We start from the raw sequence: 20,299 nt of genomic DNA, 5'->3' as shown, positions 1-20,299 counted from the left end.
ATTCACCACCATTCACAAATGCTTTCACTCGTATATCGGGCAGATGTCACCAGTTTGCCCCAGAAGACCGCTGACGAGGTCAGTGCGGCTACCATGTGCTCTTCGCTGGGGCCTGGATAGCGGGCACTCCCCTTCCGCATATAAATGACGGGTCCATCTCCCTATACTGCACCTGATTTCACGTTACCTTGCATACCGCGTATCACACTCGCGGGAATACTCCATTGACTTCCGGCAACGTTGACATCAATATGCCTACCATCTCCCTTGCATCTCAAGCCAGATCGACAGCGGCTATGAAACCCGCTTCAGTAATGTCGCAGTCATTTAGCAAGAAGCGCAAGGCCGAAGAAGCGAACCCGATCTCCAAGAGCGGCTCTGATATGGCGCAGCGCAGCGATCCATCCTTGACAACTCCTACCAGCGACTATCTCCTTCCGAACGGGCACACAGATGTCCAGAAGACTCCAGCAAAGCGCCTAAAGACCACCCATCCGAAGCGCAATGTAAGTCCAGGTCCTGCCGCGAGCACCACGAATCGCACTATAGCCTCTAGTCGTGTATCGGCTACTGGCGCAGTGCAAGTCGCAATGAACGATACGCCTACACAAAGCTCCATGACACCGTCGACAAAATTGAGGGCCGCGAAGACCAAGGTTCACAACAGCGCTGTGTCAAGTGCTGAAGACGTGTACATCATGGAGACGGAAGACGACACTGCTTCAGAGGAAGAGCCTTCTACTTCGGAGGAAGGGTCTTATGCTTCAGGGGAAGAGGAGGATGGTGTAGAGGAAGAAGACGGCGCCGCAGTAATTACGGAACAACTGCGCGCTCGAGCGACCGGTATGAAACTCCCTGGTCCTTGCCATGGGCGTTTCCAGCTGACAAACACAGTTTTCAATCCACCACCTCGTCCAGCGATTACACCGTGGGACTACGATTTCCCAGCGCCAACGCCCCCCTATCACGACCAATCCAGTTGTCCAGTCGATTGGAGTAAAGTCGTCATCGATTCCAAAGTTTCCAAAAGATGCGAAAAGGCCTATGAGCTACGTAGGCCATGGCAACAAGAGCCAGTCGCTTGGGACAAGATGGCAGAACTGGGCAATGTCAGTGCAGAGGGCGTACGTAAGCGTTTCGCGTCAGCAAATAAGGCAGTCTTTGAGCTCACGGGAGTTTACTTCGCCACGAGCCCCCTTGGGCTTGCCGAGCATGACATCCCCTTGTACGCAGAGCTGAAGAACTTCCTTCCAGATACAAGCGAAGCGTCTCCGGTTCTGAGCAAAGAACCTATCACCAACCCATTGTTCTACGACGGTGAGGCTGTTCAGCTTGTGGTCTTTCCGCCTGGACAAGATGGTGGCGTCAATCGCTTCGTACCGCAAGAGGTCATGGACCGGCTACCGATCGACGACCAACACTTTCTTGAGTACTCCCTCGATAATTTCGATCGGTGGTACACTTCGGTTTTTCTAGGTCGCCGTCACACTTTCCCGAGACGCGTATACCGCCTGGAGCCATACGATGACACAAGCTTCATTCACCGCGATAACGGCACACCGTCCATCGCGATGAGCGATTTGTTCGAGACATACCGGCTCTCCCAAGCGATGGGGACTACGGAGGTCTGCGATATGATCCTTGACGAAATTGTCTTGTCTTTCAAGCAAGAAATCGAGCTTGTCAAAGAGCATGAAGAGGGGAAAGTTACCATGCAGGATTGCGACAACACCATCCAGTTCATGAGCCTCAGAATTGACGACGTCAACTTACTTTGGGAGCACACCAAGGCCAATGATAAGATCCGTATGGTAGTGCTCGAGTCATTGTTTGACCAAGTTGAGCTGTTACGAGCTAAAGTGGAAAAGCAAAAGCGTCATCTGAACAGGGCTTTCGTGATAGACTGGTGCTTCCACACCATTCTCTTAATGATGGCCGGGCCTTGCGACATTGTCCAGAGGTTCAGACGGGGCGAGGGAAATCTCCAAGATTTCTGCGCCCGGTACCACGACCATGGGAACTCTAAGTCTGAGTGTTTCCGCGCCAAACCTGAGTCCTCCAAACTCATTCCCGAGGAGACTGACGAACCCAGGATCATCAAAGTTCGCTTCGGTACTGTGGATCTGGAGATCGAGGATCGCGCTAGCTATGCCGGGGTCATCTTCCGCTTTGAGCGTCTAGTAGAGGACAAATCGGAGTGGGACTGGCTGCGCATACGCTCCATCGCCACGTTCGTTGAAGGCCCTCTAGTTCCTGATGCTCGCCGCAGGAAGTGGCACCTGGAGCCGATCTATTATGAGCTGGATACCATCGATGCCCATGGCCGATACCCTTGCCATCCAGGTTATCAGAACCAGGATTGGACACATCCGGTTGGAGAGCCAGATGTCTACGACGAGCCATGGGGGAAGGTCATCAGGCGCGAAGTCCCCGCGGGCGCGACCAAGTACCGCGAGACCAAGATACCCGCTGGCAAGGACGAGCATGGGAAGATAATTTTCAAGGTGACAGAAGTCTTCTTTGAGATTGAAGACCCGCGTTGGTACCCTCCTAATGACTGGAATGCGGACATGGACCCTTGCGATTTTTGGCCCCAGGAGCTCAGGGAGTATCGGAGGTGGCTCTGGGTTGAAGAAGGAGGGACGATCCCGCGGATTGAGGTTCAGCGGTTTCGACCTTATGAAGACGACACTCGTCATTGGAAAGAGCCTTTTGTGGATCGGATGAACAAGTTGAGCGTTTTTGACATCCTTAATTGATGTCTCGCCTGCCATTTCGTCAATATCCTGTATTGCTCGACATAATGGTAACCCAAATCAGTGTCAGCTTGTCCAAACCAATGGAACGGAATGTTGCTCTGTGCCAGTAGGAGATGAATACAACATTGACTGTAGTTGAGTGCCTCGTCACTAGTTGGACTATCAGAAGCCTGTGATGTTATCGTGCGGTAGATGCATGATTGGGTAGACCCTGGTCGCTCAATATGCGAGTGCACTGTACACCACTCCCTCGAATGGCCCAACGTCCCAGAATCCACTGTACTGGAACCTTTAGAAGGGAGTTGTCTTGGACGAGACTGCTTGGGTCCCGGCACTTGTGCGCCCCACATAGATGACTGCACAGGTCTCTCCATAGATATTCATCTGGTCTGAACGACGGTCGTCCTGTTGACTGGTCTGCAAAAGAAATCTGCTCCGCCGTCTAATCATCATGAAGAACTCGATCCTCGTAGCGGCCACGCTCATCAGTGCGGCGCTAGGTCAAAATGTCAGTCGCGGCGCTGCGATGATGCGCTTCGCATGTTCTCAACTCACCGTCGAGCGGCTAGACCCCTTGGTCAACCCTGGAGTCGTTGGAAGTCCGCATACGCACCAAATCGTCGGAGGGAACAGCTTTCAGGCTGAAATGAAGCCTGTGGAGTATGATCTGGTCGAGAAGAGTACTTGTACTACGTGTACTTTCAGCGAAGACTTCAGGTATGCCATGAGGCGCCTAGCTGTAGCGGAGTCATAGCTGACGGAACTTAGCAACTACTGGACTGCAGCGTTGTACTACCGCGCCTCTCAAAATGGCACCTACAAACGTGTCCAACAGTTCCCCAATCTTGGGCTAAACCAGAGAGGCGGTATGACAGTGTACTACATACCTCCATATGATGGCTTCAGCAACGTGACTGCGTTCAGACCCGTCCGTCCTCCACTCTTGAGGGCGAGAGACTTCGCTTTCCTTCCAATGAGCGGTGTTGCTGACTTCTCATTAGGGTTTTCGCATGCTCGCTGGTAACCCAATTCTTCGCAATACCACTGGCGAGTCCCGCGGTATCTGCCATCGCTGCATTTACAAGGACTCACAGCCCTTTGGTGGCGCTCCGTGTACAGGAGAAGATACAACGTTCCTCCCCAACCGCATGTGCGAAGGTGGCATTCGTACCCAAGTCACCTTCCCTACATGCTGGGACGGCGTCAACCTCGACTCGCCAGATCACCAGAGCCACGTCGCATATGCAGAGATCCCGTATGAGCCATACTTCCCGCCCATGGCTACATTTCCGTATACACCCGAGCAGCAGAGGGGCAAGTGTCCAGAGGGCTATCCCGTGCAGCTTCCGCAAATCATGTATGAGGTCATGTTCGACACGACCCCATTCAATACTCCTGAGCTGTGGGGCGAGGAGGGGACACAGCCATTTGTGTTCAGTATGGGCGATGCGTGAGACCCCCTCTTCCCGTTGGAACGCGTGAAGGACCGTAATCATGCTAACGACTGATTGTAGGACCGGCCATGGTAACCATGGTGATTATATGTTCGGTTGGAAGGGCGATGCGCTGCAACGAGCGCTGGACGCACGGTGCAGTAACGATCAATGTAGCGAGTTGGCTAGGCAGAGCGACGAAGACGCGATGAAGTGCAGTATTCCGCAGACGGTGGTTGAGGATGTCGACGGGTCTGAGACTTGTAAGCGCAATACTAGACACTCAAGGCACGATGCTAACTTACTGAGCAGGGTTGAAGAGCTTACCTGGTGGAGTGCAGATCAACGATGGCATGTAGAGGTCCTGTTGGCATTGAGCCAGGTGGTGTGGTAGGTGTCGAGATTCCAGTGGCACATGGAGCGACTATGTAGGCTGGCCACTGATGTGGCTACGCTCCTTCAGCTCCTTGACTGATGACAAAATAAATCCTTCTTCCTCAAGATACCAGACGAGCCAGAGTCCTCGATGAAGATACGTTGTTCGCGTTGCTGGCGTCGTGAAGAGCGCTGAACAGCATGATCGGTTTAACGATGGCTGCAAGGCCTGGGCGAGGAAGACAGAGGAGGTATCGTGTGTGACAAAACACAGAGAGGATATAGCATTATTGAAGCCGTGGGCAGCCGAGTAACGCGACGCGACGTATATCCATGGATGACGCAGGTACGCGATTTGACCTAACCGAAAAGATGTTAGCTCGCGTGCCGGCTCAGTCTTCCAAATCTACGCGTCGCACCTCAACCTCCCGAGGTCCTTACCCAGGAGCCTCTAACGAATTGGCGTTGTAATACTCAACTCCTCAAAGATCAAATACATAATCTGGCTTTACGCAGTAAGTCACTTGCAACAATCACACTCCCCCAAACGCGCAGTTGTTCGAGAAGCTCAAGTAAACATTGATGGTATTGCGGCTTATGTGCAGGCTCAAGCTATCTACAAGACGACCTTGTTGGGCGCTTCCTGCTCCTCTGGCTCATCAAAGATGTTGATGCTCCATCTAGGCTTGTTCGCCGTGTAGGGAACATTGTACCTTCTCCTTCCCTGGTGCTCATCCGAGAATTTGGTAATAGCCTTGATGTCTTCGTCGTCCAGCTCGATCTCCTTGAAGTTCTCAGCAATGCGCGACGGAGTAACAGACTTGGGAATGACAGAGTGGCCGCCGACTTGAGACCATGCCAGGATGACCTGTGCGGGTGTGGCGCCCTTCTTCTCCGCAATTGCTTTGATCTCAGGGCGGTGGATGAGCAATGGGATGTCGAAGAAGTTGTTGCCAAAGGCGGAGTACGCGGTGATGTGGATGTTCTTCTCCTTGGCGTAAGCGACGAGCTCCTTGCTGGGGAGGATGGGGTGACGCTCGATTTGGTTGACGGCAGGCACGAGGCCAGTCTTCTCAACCAAAGCCTTCAAGGTTTGGTATGTGAAGTTGGAGACGCCGACCGAGCGGACTTTGCTCTTTGGCAGCTTGTTCATGGCCTTCCATGTCTCGCTGTTAGGGACGGAGTTGTCGATGTTAACCTCATTGGGGTCAGAAGTCATGGGGAACAGATCCGAGTGAGGGTTCTTTCCAGGCCCGAAGTTGACAGGCCAGTGAATGAGGTACAGGTCGAGATACTCCAGCTCAAGTTCAGCGAGAGTGTCATCGAGAGCTGCCTCTACAGTGGCAGGATCATGCTGAGAGTTCCACAGTTTTCCCGTGATGAAGATGTCCTCACGCTTCAGACCTGGGATGTCCTTGTATGCGCGCTTGATGCCCTGCGCAACTTCCTTTTGGTTCTCGTAGCTGTGATTGGTGGAATATCTCGTCAGCTTGTGTTCTCAGGAATGCTAGTGGGGTATGGTCATAGCTTCCTAAGCTTCCATCTCCACTGAGGGGCATTGCAGTTGGACTTCCACCAACGCTGACGAAAAATTGTCCCACGTCAGGTGGGAGCAAGCCCGAAGTGAGATGGGTCAAAACGGGATTGTGAGTGTGAGCTGTGATGGTGGACATACATCTTTGCAAGATCCTAATTTGATCGAGTCAGCCGTTGAAATTGAACACAATCGTCGTTCAAAAGATGGAGTAAACGGTTCCAGGGTCTTCAGGGTCTCGGAGACTTACCAAGTGACGGTATCCGATCTTTAGTGCCTCGTAGACACCGTTGCCGACCTCACCTGGAGCGGCTTGCCATGTACCGTATCCCAATTGACTAAAGCGACGTCAGAACAACGAATCATCATAAGCACAGGCTGGAACAACATACGGGATCTTGTAGCCAGAGCTAAGGGTGACGGTCTTGCCTGAAGACATCCTGAATGATACTTGAAGTTTGAATGCTGGGAATGAATAACGTGGGGTGGGTGATTTGATCAAGGAAGGCAGAATTGCCCTCTTTAAATATCGCATCTCGAGCGCTCTCGGCCATCGTGTCGGCCGGGAGGGTTTATGTATGTCTTGCAGAAATTACTCCAGGACGTGGGATGTCGGACGTACACAGCAAGGCACAGCACCATGTTGGCTGGGCTGGCGGGAGAATTACTTGCTCTCGCGACGAAGATGCACCCCGCTATCGTGATTTGGGAGGACTACCTTGCAGCTGCGCATTGGTGGGGCGGACCTTTCGGTTGTAATGCCACCGAGACGTCGATGGCTGACGAGATGCTCCGCGTCTCATATCTTGGCTGCGAGAAAACGAAGTAACACGTCTCTTTCCGGCGAATCCTGAGATGACAGTCGATGTCGGCATAGGCGTATGTTCATGCAATGACCGCTTCCCCATATTGTTACAACGTCCCAGATAGACAATGTTTCAAGCGGACCTACCTTTCTTTCCTACTAAGTGCATTTGAATGAACTGAGTTACACGACATCCTTCAGTTCTGAGGTCACCTGGATGGATTCCGCGTCCGCTCGAAGAACGACGTATTGTGGGGTGTTATCCAGAATTGGCCCCAACGCTGCCATGTGCATGAGATGCCTAGGTAGTGAGCAGTATTCCAGGTGCCGGTATGACGGTTGAGAGCTGAAGGTAGACGGCATCTGATCCCCGTTCGTGATGCTGCGGACGAATGATCGCCAGCGAGGAGAAGCGAAGTTCTTGTGTTAACGATACTTCTCTTTTTCAAAAGGACCTAATTAGATAAATACATGTACATTTTAGAAGTTGTAAGTTGCTTATCTACGTTGCGTCCCTGTAGTACTATAAGACAAAGAGTAAAAACTAAAGTATTATACTACATACTTAGATGTAAGTTAGAAGACAGGGATATAAGATAGTTGCACTGCTGCGTCTTTGTTGCTTGCTCAACTCGAGAAGAAGCGAAGCGACAAAGCGTGGCTGAGCTGATTGCAGCACAGAGTAAGCTCTTCGATCTCCCTCATATTGGCAAGCATAGTCTCGAATGCCATCGGCGCTGCTCGCCGTTTGATAGTCATCGAAGTGGCAGCATAAACAAAGGGCTCATCCTGTTCAGTAGAAGAACCAAACGCGTTGCCTTGAGACTCTTATCATATAATTTGGTGGCCTCGACGCAAACGTAAATGCCGGAACCCTTACCTTCTAACCTGTTCATGCTGTCGGCTGCAAGGTTCGGTTCATTTTCTTCGTCGTGTGAGATGGTTGGATAGTCGTCGATGTGGCAGCGGCGTGGAGAAAGGGCCGGTGATAAGTTGGCGGGCGACTAGGGCGGCACCCCGCAGCGCATCTTGAGCTCGACTGGACCGTTATCGCACTCTTCTCCACTCGACGCGCCCTTTGAGGCGATAACATCGGCCTGATCGCGGTCGTCTGAAGTATAACAACGGCGCATCCAAGAGCTCCGACTCAAGGCCATCTTTGATCCATTGCAACTTACACTGCCTACTTACACACAGCTAGACCCCATCGCATCGCATCGCATCGCATTCCAAACATGGCACCCTCCGCTATCCAGGTCGAGCCAGCGCCAGTCGCGCAACCCAAGCAGCTTGTCCCACGATCCAAAGATGACGCGACCAAGGAGTTGACGCCGTTGCAAGCCATCTCGCAGGGCGTCTGCCTCCCCGGCATCCCCCTCTTCTCCTCGTACGACAAGCATCGCGCATGGATACTATCGCACATGGCGGGTGCTTTCCGCGTCTTCGCAAGGCACGGCCTGACCGAAGGCATGTCGGGTCACATCTCGGTGAGAGACCCAGAGCACCCGCACAACTTCTGGACGAACCCGCTCGGAAAGCACTTCGGTCTCCTGAAGGCATCCGATATGGTCCTTGTTGATTACGATGGCAAGGTGGTGGGAGGAAACCAGAGCAGACCTGCAAACGCAGCTGGCTTCCTTATCCACTCGGCAATACACAAGGCGCGGCCAGACGTCAACGCGGCATGCCATTGCCATGGAAAGGCAGGCAAAGCGTGGAGCGCCTTCGCGAAGCCATTGGAGATGCTGAACCAAGACGTATGCTACTTCTACGGCGATGCGCAAGCCGTCTATGATGACTTTGGCGGCGTTGTCCTCGATGAGGCAGAAGGCAAGAGGCTGGCAGCGGCATTGGGACCGAAGGGAAAAGGGATGGTGCTGCGAAACCATGGCCTCTTGGTACGTCCCCCAGTGCGCGATCCCGCGACCGGCATTCAGCTAATACCACACAGACGGTAGGAGGTACTGTCGACGAAGCCGCCTTCTTGTACACCCTCATGGAACGCTCTTGCGATGTCCAGTTGAAGATTGAAGCGGCAGCGGCCAACGGCGTCCCAAAGGTCTACGTCGACGACGATGCAGCGGCATATACATACAAAATGGGGGCCGATGCTGAGAGCCTATACTGGGAGTTTCAACCTGATCTGGAGTACGAGTACGAGATGAGCAATGGAGCTTTTAAGCATCCCGAATGCGACGAGGTAGTGTGGCCTGGATACTGAAGAAACCGAGTAACTGTGCTGCGGTCCACATTAGTTCGCAAACAAAACGTGACACAACCCTAAGGCAATGTAGACTCCTAGGTCATCCATGTTATGTGGGTGTTCACTTGTTTCATGGATTAATTGTTAAAGTTAGGCATTGTCGTCGATGCGGAGGAGCCGGATGCCATGTTCTCACACCACCCGGTCTCCTCTCGATATACTCAGCATCGTGCCGTCATGCATCAAGTCATTTCTCTCGACTGCGCGTCCCGCCTCATGTCTAGTACGTACTGAATCCAAGCAGCTCGCTCCCTTGGCAAGTTTGGACACTATACGCGCCAAGGCTGTAGCAGAAACAGCTTGATGACTGAACAGAGAGCTTTCGTCGGCCCGCTTCTGTTTCGTCGACGTATCCGGGTCGACAGCGGAGATTTTCACAGATCCAGCAATGCGCCGCTTTGGCGGTCGTGTTTCCCTGATTGTGGCACGCCTTCGATGAGTAGCGGCGGCGCTGCACGGCGGTATCGATCTGCGTGCAAGCTAACGATGGGTGATGTTGTACAACGTAATGGAAGGGTCTAGGTCTGGGTATTTAGGCGGATCTGTGGGACCTGCAGGAACTACTCCCACGTTCTTTGATCTACACAATCGAACGTTATGTTCGACTTTGGGGTCTGTGGCTTCCTGGTCGTCGCATCATGCTTATGCCACGCGTCAAGAGCTCTTAAGCAGCGGAAAGGTTTTGCTTTGACGTTCCCGCGACGGGCCGACTGCTACATCCGTGCTGCGTGTCATCATTTAAGCAACTCGACCTCTCCCGGCCGTTCTTGTCCGCTGAGCTTATTACAGTATACGGTAGTCATGGTTCTCCACGCCAAGTCTCATCTTGTCGAAATCCCCAGTATCAATGCATTGGGTAGAAGCCACGCGACCGTTTCCCGCCAAGATCGCCGGGTTAACTCGAGATAGCAAAGAGCGATCTCGCCCCTGCGCTATCGCCTTTGGTCAACAAGCGTTTCTTGTCGAAAACAGGGTTCATGCTTGGCGTCCGAACTGCTACGAGGAATGGGCTGGATGTTTGGTTTCCAACATACAAGCGCGTGCCGTCTCCCAAGGAAACCAAGTGCATTTCCTAATGGTACTGACTGCGCAAGCAAAGAGGCTGCGCAACGGTAGTGAAAAGATAGGGCACTTGGCGATGGGAGACCTTCCATGGCGCACGAAAAGGGCATGTGTGAAGACTGCTTGGCGGAATTGAAGGACATGGCTGAGACCTTTGCTTGAAGGACTAGGGTAGTCGTTGTGAAGGCGGAGGAACATTCCATAATCCGGCCGCTGGACTATATATAAGATATCCTCGCACGACGAGCAAGTTTCTCATCACAGCAGCCAATTCAGTCTTTCTACCAAGTCATCCGACACTCATATCACACAAAGACCAGCACCGTCACCATGTTGTTCCAATCCATCTTCCTCGCCGCCGCCACTCTAGCACCCACAGCACTCAGCTGTCCCCAACACACCAACGCCAAACGCAATGTACACCTCACTACAAGACAACAAGTGCCTCCAGGCACCAACGTAACCCAGAACGACTGGGCCTACGAAGCATCTTTCAACTGGGGAAAGATCAACCCCGACTACGAGCTCTGCCAGACTGGAACTCAGCAGTCTCCCATTGCACTCTCACTAGGCAACGGACTGGCTTTGAACCACGTGCCGACCTTCAAGTACAACGGCAGCATTGCCGGCAACTTCTACAACTGGGGTTACGGTCCCGCATTCACCGTTGCACACGACGAGAAGGCAGCAGAGGAAGACATTGACTGGACCAGCCACCCAAGCTTCACCTACGACAACGAGACCGTTTACCTCAAGGGCTGGCACATCCACGCTCCAGCCGACCATTCCGTCGGTGGCGACCGCAGCAAAGCCGAGCTCCATCTCGTCCACGTCGACGCTGAGGGTCACGAAGCCGCCGTCATGGCTATCCGCCTCGACCCTGGTAACTCCAACTCGACTTTCTTCGAGCAACTACCCGCCATGATTGGTTACACCGAGATGGGAGTTGAGGAGCCTACTACTGTGGACTTTGCTCCTCTGCTTGAGAGCGTCCTGTACTTCAACGAGTTCTGGACGTACCAGGGTAGCTTGACAAGCCCCCCTTGCACTGAGGGTATCCGTTGGTTCGTTGCTAGGCAAATCCTCTTCACGGGAGTTGATCAGATGAGGGCTATTCTTGGTGCTAGCACTTACTCTGCGAGAGCGGAGCAGGAAGTCTGGCAGCACAGAATCAACGAGTAGAGGGTCCGAGAAGATTATTGTCTCTGACGCATGATGAGGAACCTGGAGTTGGTGGTAGGGAAAGACATTGCATTGTATAAAAGGGCGATTACGAATGAGCGAGGCGTTGGTGCTGGGGCAGTTGATGGCCCACATTTGGCGGTTATCTTCTACAATTCTTCTTGTATATACATATACCTTTATCTCTTTCGGACGCATGAATCAACGAGTACATCTCTTCCGTCGAATTCTACCACGCGCAGTGCCCTGCATCGACCCTCAAGTCCTACACGTGACATGTTAGCCTCGCAACCCCGTCTTTTTTGATACTAGTCAAAGAATATCAGCTTACAGAACCAGTGACATAACTGCTTCCCTCACTCAGCAAGAACAGCACCGGCGCTCGAAACTCTTCGGGCACCGAAATTCGCCCCAGCATATTCTGTTTCGCCCACTCGTCCGTCAACCCCCTCTTCCGCGCTTCCGCGCTCAGAGGCGTGTCAATGTGACCGGGGCTGATGGTATTCACTCGGATCGGCGGATAAGCTTTTCGTGGCTCTTGGCTGGGATTTGGGTTTGTTGCCGTGACCGTGCTACCGGGAAAAGTGTTCTGTGGGTGACCCCATTCGGCGGCAAGCGATCGAGCAAGTTGATGCACTGCCGCTTTCGAAGCATTGTACGCGGCAGTGTTGATTCCGTGGTTAGAAATGTGACCCGATATCGAGGCGAATAGGACGATGCTTCCCGATTGCTTGGCGTTGTGCAATTCGTTCGCTACGGCACGGGCGATGAGGAAGGTGCCGGAGATATTAATATCGAGGATTGTACGAAACGTGTCGATGGGGTACGAACAAGCATCGCTTTCGCCGGAGATGGCGGCGCAGGAGACGAGCCCCCGGATCGGATGACGAAGCTTAGCACGGATGGTGTTGAAGGCTGATGTGATGCTGGGTTCATCCTGGACGTCGAGGCGTTGGAATAGCGCATGGGTGTGATTACCTCGCGCAACTTCCTGAATCCGATCTGGTCACAGTTATACAGGAGATCAAATTGGGAAGATTACAGGCATTGTGTACCCCAGCTTTCGGGAGTGGGGTCGGAGACATCGACAAATACGACCTCTGCGCCACTCTCTAGGATCGCTACACCTACGGCCGTACCTACTGCACCGGCACCTCCGGAAACTAGAAGACTGTGTCAGCTCCAGTCCATACGTCGATTGGTAAGCCGTACCTATGATAGTCCGGTCATTCAGCCTAAAAAGATCTTTCGTCGCCATATGAGTAGGTGGAGGATGTGTCATGGCAAGGTACAGAGTTAAGGATTATGTTGATGAGAAGATGGAATGGTTTGACAGCGCAATTCGAATGCGTCGAGCAGTTGCTATAGTGTGAAGCGGGGTTATGACGTATGTAAAGCTGCAGGATAGGTTGTGCAAGATTCAACGTTGCTGACCATTAGGCCCGTGTCGCGCTTCCCATTGTATACAGACTTCTGTAGTTATGGAATATCAAGATCGATGGGTTTAAAAAGGAAATGAGCAGTGTATGATTCGTCTAGCTCTGGATGGGTTCGTCCCATGGATTATATTGTGGTACCGGAAGCACCCTTCCATAACAAAGACACCATGTCATGTTCTATCGCCGTCATCTTTCGGACGCGGAAGGAGCCAGGCTACGTGAGAGCTGGCAAGGTTCCAAATCTTACTCCTAGAACGCGTACCATGGTGTGGCCTTGCAAGCCAACGTCTGTAACATCTCGTGTGAATCGTATCATCGTGCTCGTAGAAGGGCCAACGAGGTTTCGAACTCATTTTGGTGATGTGTGAAAGGAACTTTGCCACGTTGCTGGAGTCCATTTTGTCCAGGCTTCCTCCGAAGGCGGGGCCGACAGCTCTTGCGAAGCGCAAATTGGGTCAAAGGGCGAACACTGAGACTGCGTTGGCTCGCATCTGACATCAGTCACACATGCACCCTCATCTACGTTCGGTGGTACTTCTGGATCGTCTCTGTTTTTGAGCTCGTACTCCCACTCAAGGTGGGTGCCCATAGTTGTCTCGGCGCGATTCGAGAGAGTACTCTTTGTCGCGACGTCTTTCAGGCCACTGAATGGGCGATGTATGAGGCGAAGTAAGTCAAAAACTGCTGTGTGAAGCTCAGATGAACCACGGTCAAAGAAGAAGAGGCTGTCACTCGCCAGAGAAGTCGGGGGCGTCGCGAACTCTTCACCATCCCTTGTCTGAGATCTGTAATCTTGCAGCTTCCCCATGTGAGCTGCAAGAATGTTACGAAACCTGCCAGCAAGCGTGTCTTTGATCGCACAGTACTCGAGAACACTAATGCATTTTTCCAGCAGTTTCACGTCGTCAGTGTATGGCTCGTTGTTCAGAGCCCTCTGCGATGCCTGGTAAGCGATCATGACTCCCGCCGTGTAGGCTGTGTAACTGGAATTCTGGGTTAGCATCCTTCGCCACCGTGGCATGCGCCTGACTCACATGCAGAGCCAGCAAACTTGTACTACCTTCCCTTCCTGTAGCATTAGATTCATGACAGACGCGTTTGTTTCCGCAGCTTGGTATCCTTCCTCGATAGCCCTTCGTGCTTCTGGTGGAAGAACTACGATGCCAACTGCATCGAGCGGGATGTATGCAATTATTAGCCGCCGAGCAAGCAGCATCATAGCCGAAAGGTAAAAGAGATGAACATAGAATATTACTGGACGGAATGTGGCCATCAGCGGGCTGCTGTCGCCGCGTAACAGCGCAGCAACTGACATCCAGTCGGGGAGTTGCGCATGGAATCTCGATAATTGCGCGCGAAACTCTAGCGTGACATTTTCCGGTACGGGCGCCTTGCTTGGTAGACGGTGAAGTAAGCTTGCCTTGATGATGGAAACTTTAACGCATTCGCGTCGAATCATGTCCTGGGGCGGCGCGTCTAGTCCATTGAGAGATGAGTGGACGTCGAAGGTTAACGAATCAGAGTTGTAGTCAAGAGATGCGCTCAGCCAGCTATCGAAGTAGTCAGTGATATATCACACATAACTAAAGGCATGCCAAACTGACCATTGCAAGTGGACAAGAGTCATATGCGTGCGACGAATGTCGTCGTAGTAGCTTGGGGACCAGTCTGGCGGACATGTTTCGAGAGATATGTTGCGGTTGCGAGGAAGGCTCAGACCAAGTTCTGAAAGTCATTAGTGGCGTATTTCTCGTGGGTATACCCAAGTGTGACTCGTACCAATATAAGCCAGAGCAACTGTCGCTTTGACGACGATGTTATACATGCCAAGCAGCGCGCAAACATTCATGGCTCGAAGCGGATCGTGAAGAATCGCAGAGTCCAGGCCATGTTTGGCGACTGCGTAGAAGTAATCGGCAAGCTCGGGAGGCGGTGCCTTTGTGGGGTCGGCTAGCTGTGAATGTATAACACCGATAGAGGCCATACCCGCAATTTCTGCGGCATAAGTACGAAGTTCGATTGTACTTCCGTTGCTGAACATGTGTCCGAGTGGCATGTTCTCGTTTCCGGAGGCTTTGATTGCTTCGATGCATGCTTGGACGTCGTTCCTATTCATAATGTAAAAGAGTGCTCCCACACAGTTAAAGAACATCTCTAATGGGCCGTGGACGTTGGAAACACTTGCGTTTTCGTGGTTTGGAGCAAGCAGAGTGATGCCCGTGACTTCGGTCTGGCCCTTTCGAACAGTAGAAAATCGGGGATGATCCATTATCTCAGGGACGGAAAGCATTGTCGATGAGGGAGAATCCGTAAATGTCGGTGGTGAATCGTTCTTACCAACTTTGGTCTCAGATGCAGGCCCAGACTCGGAAGAATTGCGACGGCCCATTTCGAAGTTCTTGAAGATGACTCCCAGATCGTCACCCTGGGTCGCCCGCAGGTGCTGCAGCAAGGCCGTGGCTTTGTCAGGTGAAGCCGTCTGTAGATACCACAAAACCTCATACATTGAACTTTTATCGTCCTCCAGTTCTTCAATCTTTCTTTTTTGCGCCTGAATGAGCGGTGGGTCGTATCCGCATTGTGAATTTCTCTCCGAGCAAGAGCGACATGTCGGTCTGCCACCGTCACACTGTCGTGTGTCAGCTTTGACTTCACGGAATTGCTGTCGTTACTAGCAAAGAATTCGGTGAAAGACCTTGGTGCGTCGGCCACGGCAGGGCAGACATGCGACTGTCACGCGTGACGGCCTGCGACTGGTAGGAGTTGCTCTACTAACAGCGGCGGCAGCAGCCAAGTCTTGTGGACGCGGCGCGATATCTCTGAGAGAAGACGATGACATTCCTAACAACCGGGAGTGCGAGAGCTTGGATCAAAGTACAAGCTAAAGGTGCGGTCTGCTCCTTATTGGCGGATAGGCCAATGTGCTATAAGTGATGAAGCAACCAGCTTTGGATGCCTCGAGTGGTCGGCGGATGCAGCGGCATGGCCAGTGCACTCTGTGCGTGGCAGGTACGTTAGCCATGACGTCAGACCTTATGCAAACGCTGACTCCATGCATTGAATTCGACGCAATTTCTATGCATAGGTGTCTGAATGGAGTTCATTGCAGTCTGATGGCTTCGTGATTATCCAGTCTGGTGGGTCTTGCCGAGAAAAAGGCCGACTGCACGTTTTGTATCCACTGCCCGCGCAACTCACGCACGCACCATCACCGGCAATTGTCACACATCCGTAATTCGCAGTCGCCATACGGGCAAGACTCGATATCTGACGACTTTTGAACTGCCCATGGGCATCTCTGTGATATTATGATCACTATGAGGCCTTGTTCAGCAGGGCCTTCTGAACAGTGATTGTTGATTAGTGAGCACGGCTTGCGATCTGCTCAGGTTGGCACCAGAAGCATCTTGAAGGCATACGTTCGACAAGACTTCCACGCATTATGGACGTCAGATTTTAAGGGAAAACATGCGACTTCGCAAGTTATACGCTTAGAGCTCCAAGGATATGTTCCTAATGAGGATCAGCATAGCCACGTCGAACGCCATACAGTCCGACTGGTATTTGTCTAACTCAAAGAAATCTCCACTATCGTGCAACCTTTTCCCACGCAATCACGCGGAGAGAGCGTAAGCTTTCCCCAGACAAAGGGACGCAATTTCTCCGTTTGTACAAATGTTGGCAGAAGGATCGTTAGGGAATCCCCGCAATGGCTGTTCACAAAACCGGTGACATCATAGCTGCATGCGTAGGACTGCTCGGTAGCTACAGCATTGTTAGCATACCTGATACTGACCAAGTCGACACCAGAGATCGTGGCATCTTACCTACATATATGATCACAGAAGCCTTGGATTAGCGAGGAATTGTAGCCCTGGGAGGCTGCGCCGCGATGATACTGCACACCGAGATACGTTGGAGTTCAACTGAGTCAACGAACGCCCTTCACATATCTAGTAACGAGTGGTAGGTGCAAACGCTGCTCAGACACATCAGGCCCAAGCAGTTCAGGTGTTTGACTCCACGTATTCTTCTTACACAACTGTTGCCTGTATTCGACACCACAACCAATGGCATCTGTATCTTGATAATGATATACCTGTTTGGACAACAACTCCAGCGCTGGAGTCGCGACACATTGAAGCTACCAATATGGCCAAGGACGCAGTACGCTCACCCAATACCACTTCACCGGCTTCCAACGCCTGCCCAACACTCCACGATAAGAAAGAAGCCCAGCCATATTGGCCTAAAATCGGAACCAAAGACGACATTCCGACATGGCTCCAAGATAACGGCTTCATTATCACGGGACATCCAATGCCGACTCATTCGTACAAACGATCCTTTCGGCTCTGGCGTTGCCTTCATATGGAAACGATGAATATCTGGACCCACCTTCTTGGGAGTACAGCGTTCGTTGGGACTGGCATCGGGTTACACACACTTGCTATCTCGACCAAGCTTGACCTGAGCACAGGCGACAAATTCGCCTTCAGTATTTCCTTAAGCGCAGCAGCTCTCTGCTTTGGGCTCAGCACAACGTTCCACACACTTCGGAGTCACTCCTACAATATTCACCATCTCTGGGGCCGTTTCGACATCTTCGGCATCTGTCTCTTAGCTATGGGCGGTGGATCATCGGCCAGCTATTATGCCGTTCGCTGTGATCCAGTGGCTCAACGGGTATATTGGTGTCTCAATGGCGGCGCCGCTATCGCTGCTGCTGCCATGCTGTTCAATAGTGGCGGCGGTGGAGACAAGATGAGAACGCTTCGTGGCAGTATCTTCAGTGCGCTCGCTCTTACAGCAATGCTCCCAATATTCCATGGCGTCGGCAAGCTTGGATGGAGTCGTGCGTGTGCTGAGATCGGCGCTCAGTATTATCTTTGCGAGATCTTGGTCCTTGTGCTCGGGGTTTCATGTTTCGTCGATAGGTTTCCAGAGAGACTGAGCCCAGGCTCATTTGATATTTGGGGCCATTCTCACCAGATTCATCATGTCTGCGCTGTAGTTGGCCAGGCTTTTCATATAGCCGCTCTTGTCGCCGGCTACAAGTTCCGTAACGCACATCCAACTTGTTGAGCGAAGGAAGCTGTTGGTGCCGGCGCAATGAGTAATGCAATGGCGGATAGCACTATAGTTGAATGCAACAGGAGATTCCCATGAACGACGTGGAGCAATTGCAGCAACTGTACGATAGAGTAAGGAATATCAACCGACGGTAGGTGGGTATCGAAAAGATGTTTCCCATGTGCAGTGACGAGTATGGCCGGAGAAGGGGCGACGGGCAGGAGTAAGCGAAGCGTTCCTGGGACGCGGCGCATCACCGACTGCCGCCTGCGCAGCAGCAGCAGCAGTCAACCTTCGCCCAATTCCCATCCAATATGTCGGCCTCGACCGAATCGAGCGCAAGCAATGTAGATTCTCACAGCGAAGACGCGCCCCGCGTTGAAGCGCTCTTCCTCATCAAGTTCGACAAGAAAGTTGGGTACGTCATGCGACGCTGGACAGCCGGAGTACCTCAGGGAGCTATGCGCTGATCACTCACAGCTATACAATCGCCTGGAAGCGCACAACGACACCGGATATTACCCTCGATAACGCCGTTGAATACAAATCGCTACCCTCAGGTCTGCACTCAGTGCAGAATGACCTCGTCTACTTTACCCACGATGGCTATGCCGGGCTCAGCGCCTTCGCAAAGGGCGACGCGAGCGCAGAGGATCGCAATGCCACGTTCGTTTCCGTGGGTATCCTAATTCAGAAGGAGGGCAGATTTGGGAGGCTAGGAAGGAGCTGGCTACTGGCCGGCCGCTTGGAGAAATTGGCTGCAGCTCTGGCGGACGACCCGGAAGCTGTGACGCCGCTGGACGAGTTCTGGCAGGAGCAGGTCTCGAGACATGGCAAAGGCGACACCACCTCAGAAGCCGGAGAGGCGAAAGGTCACAGCAGAGCGCGCGCCATCTCCACCGTGAGCGCTGTCATCAAAGACGAGGAGAGCCTGCCGGACTACCACCCGGCCTTATCTATACAACGCTTCCTCGACGTATTCGGGCCATTGGTCTTCCGCCTGCTTCAAGCGGCCCTGCTGAGGAAACGCATCCTCTTCGTGGGCGTCCCGCCGGTCAGGACTGCCTGCGAGTTTGGTACGTCTGGGATCTTGTCATTGGTTATCTTCCAGCTAACATGCCAGTCTACAATCTGTCTGTCCTGTCTAGCATATCGCCTCGCGACACCGAACGTTTGCCTCCAGAGACGGAAAACCTCCTCCGCCTACCCACCCTCTTCTCCGTCGGCGTACACGACATACCTCTCCTCGACGACCTTCGCAAGCCCAAACACGGCGGACACACACCGGGCCTCGAGCCATCAGAGGGCTGGGCGGCGTGCACAACGGACGAAATCATTGTCACAAAGACGCAGCTCTACGACATCATCGTCGAATTACCACCCAGTTACGATGCGCCCCCACAAGAACGCCGCTGGCCGCGGATACGAACGAGCGATGGCAGTTTGATCAAGGCTAGCCAGCGGGATGTTGCGCGCTACAAGCTTTTGCACAAGGAGCTTTTCAAGCAGCGCACGAGATCGGAAACATCGCCCGAGCCGTATACGGACGACGAGAACGACGACACTGCTCCCCTGCTGTCACGCGACGAGGTCGATACCAAACGCGCCGACGACGACTTCAACGAAGCATACGACGACACGGTGGTAGAACCAACAACGTGGTCGAGGCTTGCATATATGGGCTACATGTGGTGGGCTTCGGCTGGCGAGAGAGATGCATACACGACAGCCGAGCGGGAGACGGACCGCGAGCTGATTGGCGACCTCTCCGCCTACTCACAGTCGTTGGAGACAGCGATAATTGCCTACTTCCACCGACAGTCTTCGCTGCTCATACGAACGCTATCGCAGATCATCGAGGCGGATACACAAGGCGAAAGAGGAGACGACGACGATAATGACAGCGATGCATTGATTGTTGACAGAGACGACCTGTCGCGAATGGGGCTGGACACCTGGTCAGAGGCTGATCGCGCCTTTGTGCAGGAATTTGGTAGTCTGTACTTTGGACGTACTGTTGGGGTCAAGGGCAGTGAAGTGGAGTGCTGTGGTTTGCGGGTGCCAATCTTCTAGCTGGGCTGGGAGCGTTTAGCTAGCCACAAACCGGCAGGTTCCCGGTTGTGTGGAGGGCTTCAACGGTGAACACAGACTGTTGTGGTGTAGGTTAATGACAGTCTACTTGTTGCGGGCAACGTTGGAATCCGCTCCATCGCATTAGTGGCGCTAAAATGTTGGGATCGTGTACCTGGAATACCCGCTTTCAGTCACAGGCTGAATGGCGTACAAACAACATGTTTGCGGCTGTATACACGTCCGTATAGCTATGCACACCTCGGTCATCATGCTTTGGGTTTCCGCGTGAAGCCTCGGAGGT

General features: G+C 52.8%; 7 protein-coding genes across 7 annotated transcripts; 5 read left to right on the top strand and 2 right to left on the bottom strand.

Moving 5' to 3' along the window:
• Window positions 1-251: 251 nt before the first annotated feature.
• On the top strand, window positions 252-2,759 carry J4E83_002198 (uncharacterized protein; the record flags this gene model as incomplete). Its single annotated transcript, XM_049329148.1, has 1 exon — window positions 252-2,759. The coding sequence occupies one exon, from the start codon at window positions 252-254 to the stop codon at window positions 2,757-2,759; it is 2,508 nt and encodes an 835-aa protein (XP_049192120.1).
• A 451-nt stretch (window positions 2,760-3,210) lies between these two features.
• J4E83_002197 (uncharacterized protein) lies at window positions 3,211-4,213 on the top strand (the record flags this gene model as incomplete). Its single annotated transcript, XM_049329147.1, has 3 exons — window positions 3,211-3,476; window positions 3,528-3,687; window positions 3,761-4,213. 3 exons carry the CDS (start codon window positions 3,211-3,213, stop codon window positions 4,211-4,213), a joined length of 879 nt encoding a protein of 292 aa, XP_049192119.1.
• A 970-nt stretch (window positions 4,214-5,183) lies between these two features.
• On the bottom strand, window positions 5,184-6,743 carry GLD1_1 (mitochondrial glycerol dehydrogenase Gld1; the record flags this gene model as incomplete). The annotated part of the gene is made up of 5 exons (XM_049329146.1): window positions 5,184-6,030; window positions 6,243-6,256; window positions 6,352-6,439; window positions 6,494-6,541; window positions 6,724-6,743. 5 exons carry the CDS (start codon window positions 6,741-6,743, stop codon window positions 5,184-5,186), a joined length of 1,017 nt encoding a protein of 338 aa, XP_049192118.1.
• Window positions 6,744-8,141: 1,398 nt separating this feature from the next.
• J4E83_002195 (uncharacterized protein) lies at window positions 8,142-9,127 on the top strand (the record flags this gene model as incomplete). The annotated part of the gene is made up of 2 exons (XM_049329145.1): window positions 8,142-8,804; window positions 8,858-9,127. The coding sequence occupies 2 exons, from the start codon at window positions 8,142-8,144 to the stop codon at window positions 9,125-9,127; spliced, it is 933 nt and encodes a 310-aa protein (XP_049192117.1).
• Window positions 9,128-10,561: 1,434 nt separating this feature from the next.
• On the top strand, window positions 10,562-11,413 carry J4E83_002194 (uncharacterized protein; the record flags this gene model as incomplete). The annotated part of the gene is made up of 1 exon (XM_049329144.1): window positions 10,562-11,413. One exon carries the CDS (start codon window positions 10,562-10,564, stop codon window positions 11,411-11,413), a length of 852 nt encoding a protein of 283 aa, XP_049192116.1.
• Window positions 11,414-13,882: 2,469 nt separating this feature from the next.
• J4E83_002193 (uncharacterized protein) lies at window positions 13,883-15,142 on the bottom strand (the record flags this gene model as incomplete). Its single annotated transcript, XM_049329143.1, has 2 exons — window positions 13,883-14,402; window positions 14,676-15,142. 2 exons carry the CDS (start codon window positions 15,140-15,142, stop codon window positions 13,883-13,885), a joined length of 987 nt encoding a protein of 328 aa, XP_049192115.1.
• A 3,097-nt stretch (window positions 15,143-18,239) lies between these two features.
• Window positions 18,240-19,998, top strand: J4E83_002192 (uncharacterized protein; the record flags this gene model as incomplete). The annotated part of the gene is made up of 3 exons (XM_049329142.1): window positions 18,240-18,343; window positions 18,406-19,001; window positions 19,049-19,998. 3 exons carry the CDS (start codon window positions 18,240-18,242, stop codon window positions 19,996-19,998), a joined length of 1,650 nt encoding a protein of 549 aa, XP_049192114.1.
• Between the last annotated feature and the right edge of the window lie 301 nt (window positions 19,999-20,299).

The sequence above is a fragment of the Alternaria metachromatica genome (genome assembly GCF_023757995.1).
Source record: "Alternaria metachromatica strain BMP 0045 chromosome Unknown scaffold_3, whole genome shotgun sequence".
NCBI lineage: Eukaryota > Fungi > Ascomycota > Dothideomycetes > Pleosporales > Pleosporaceae > Alternaria > Alternaria metachromatica.
The sequence above is the reverse complement of the archived record's forward strand: the minus strand, read 5'-3'. Positions and strand labels throughout refer to the sequence as shown.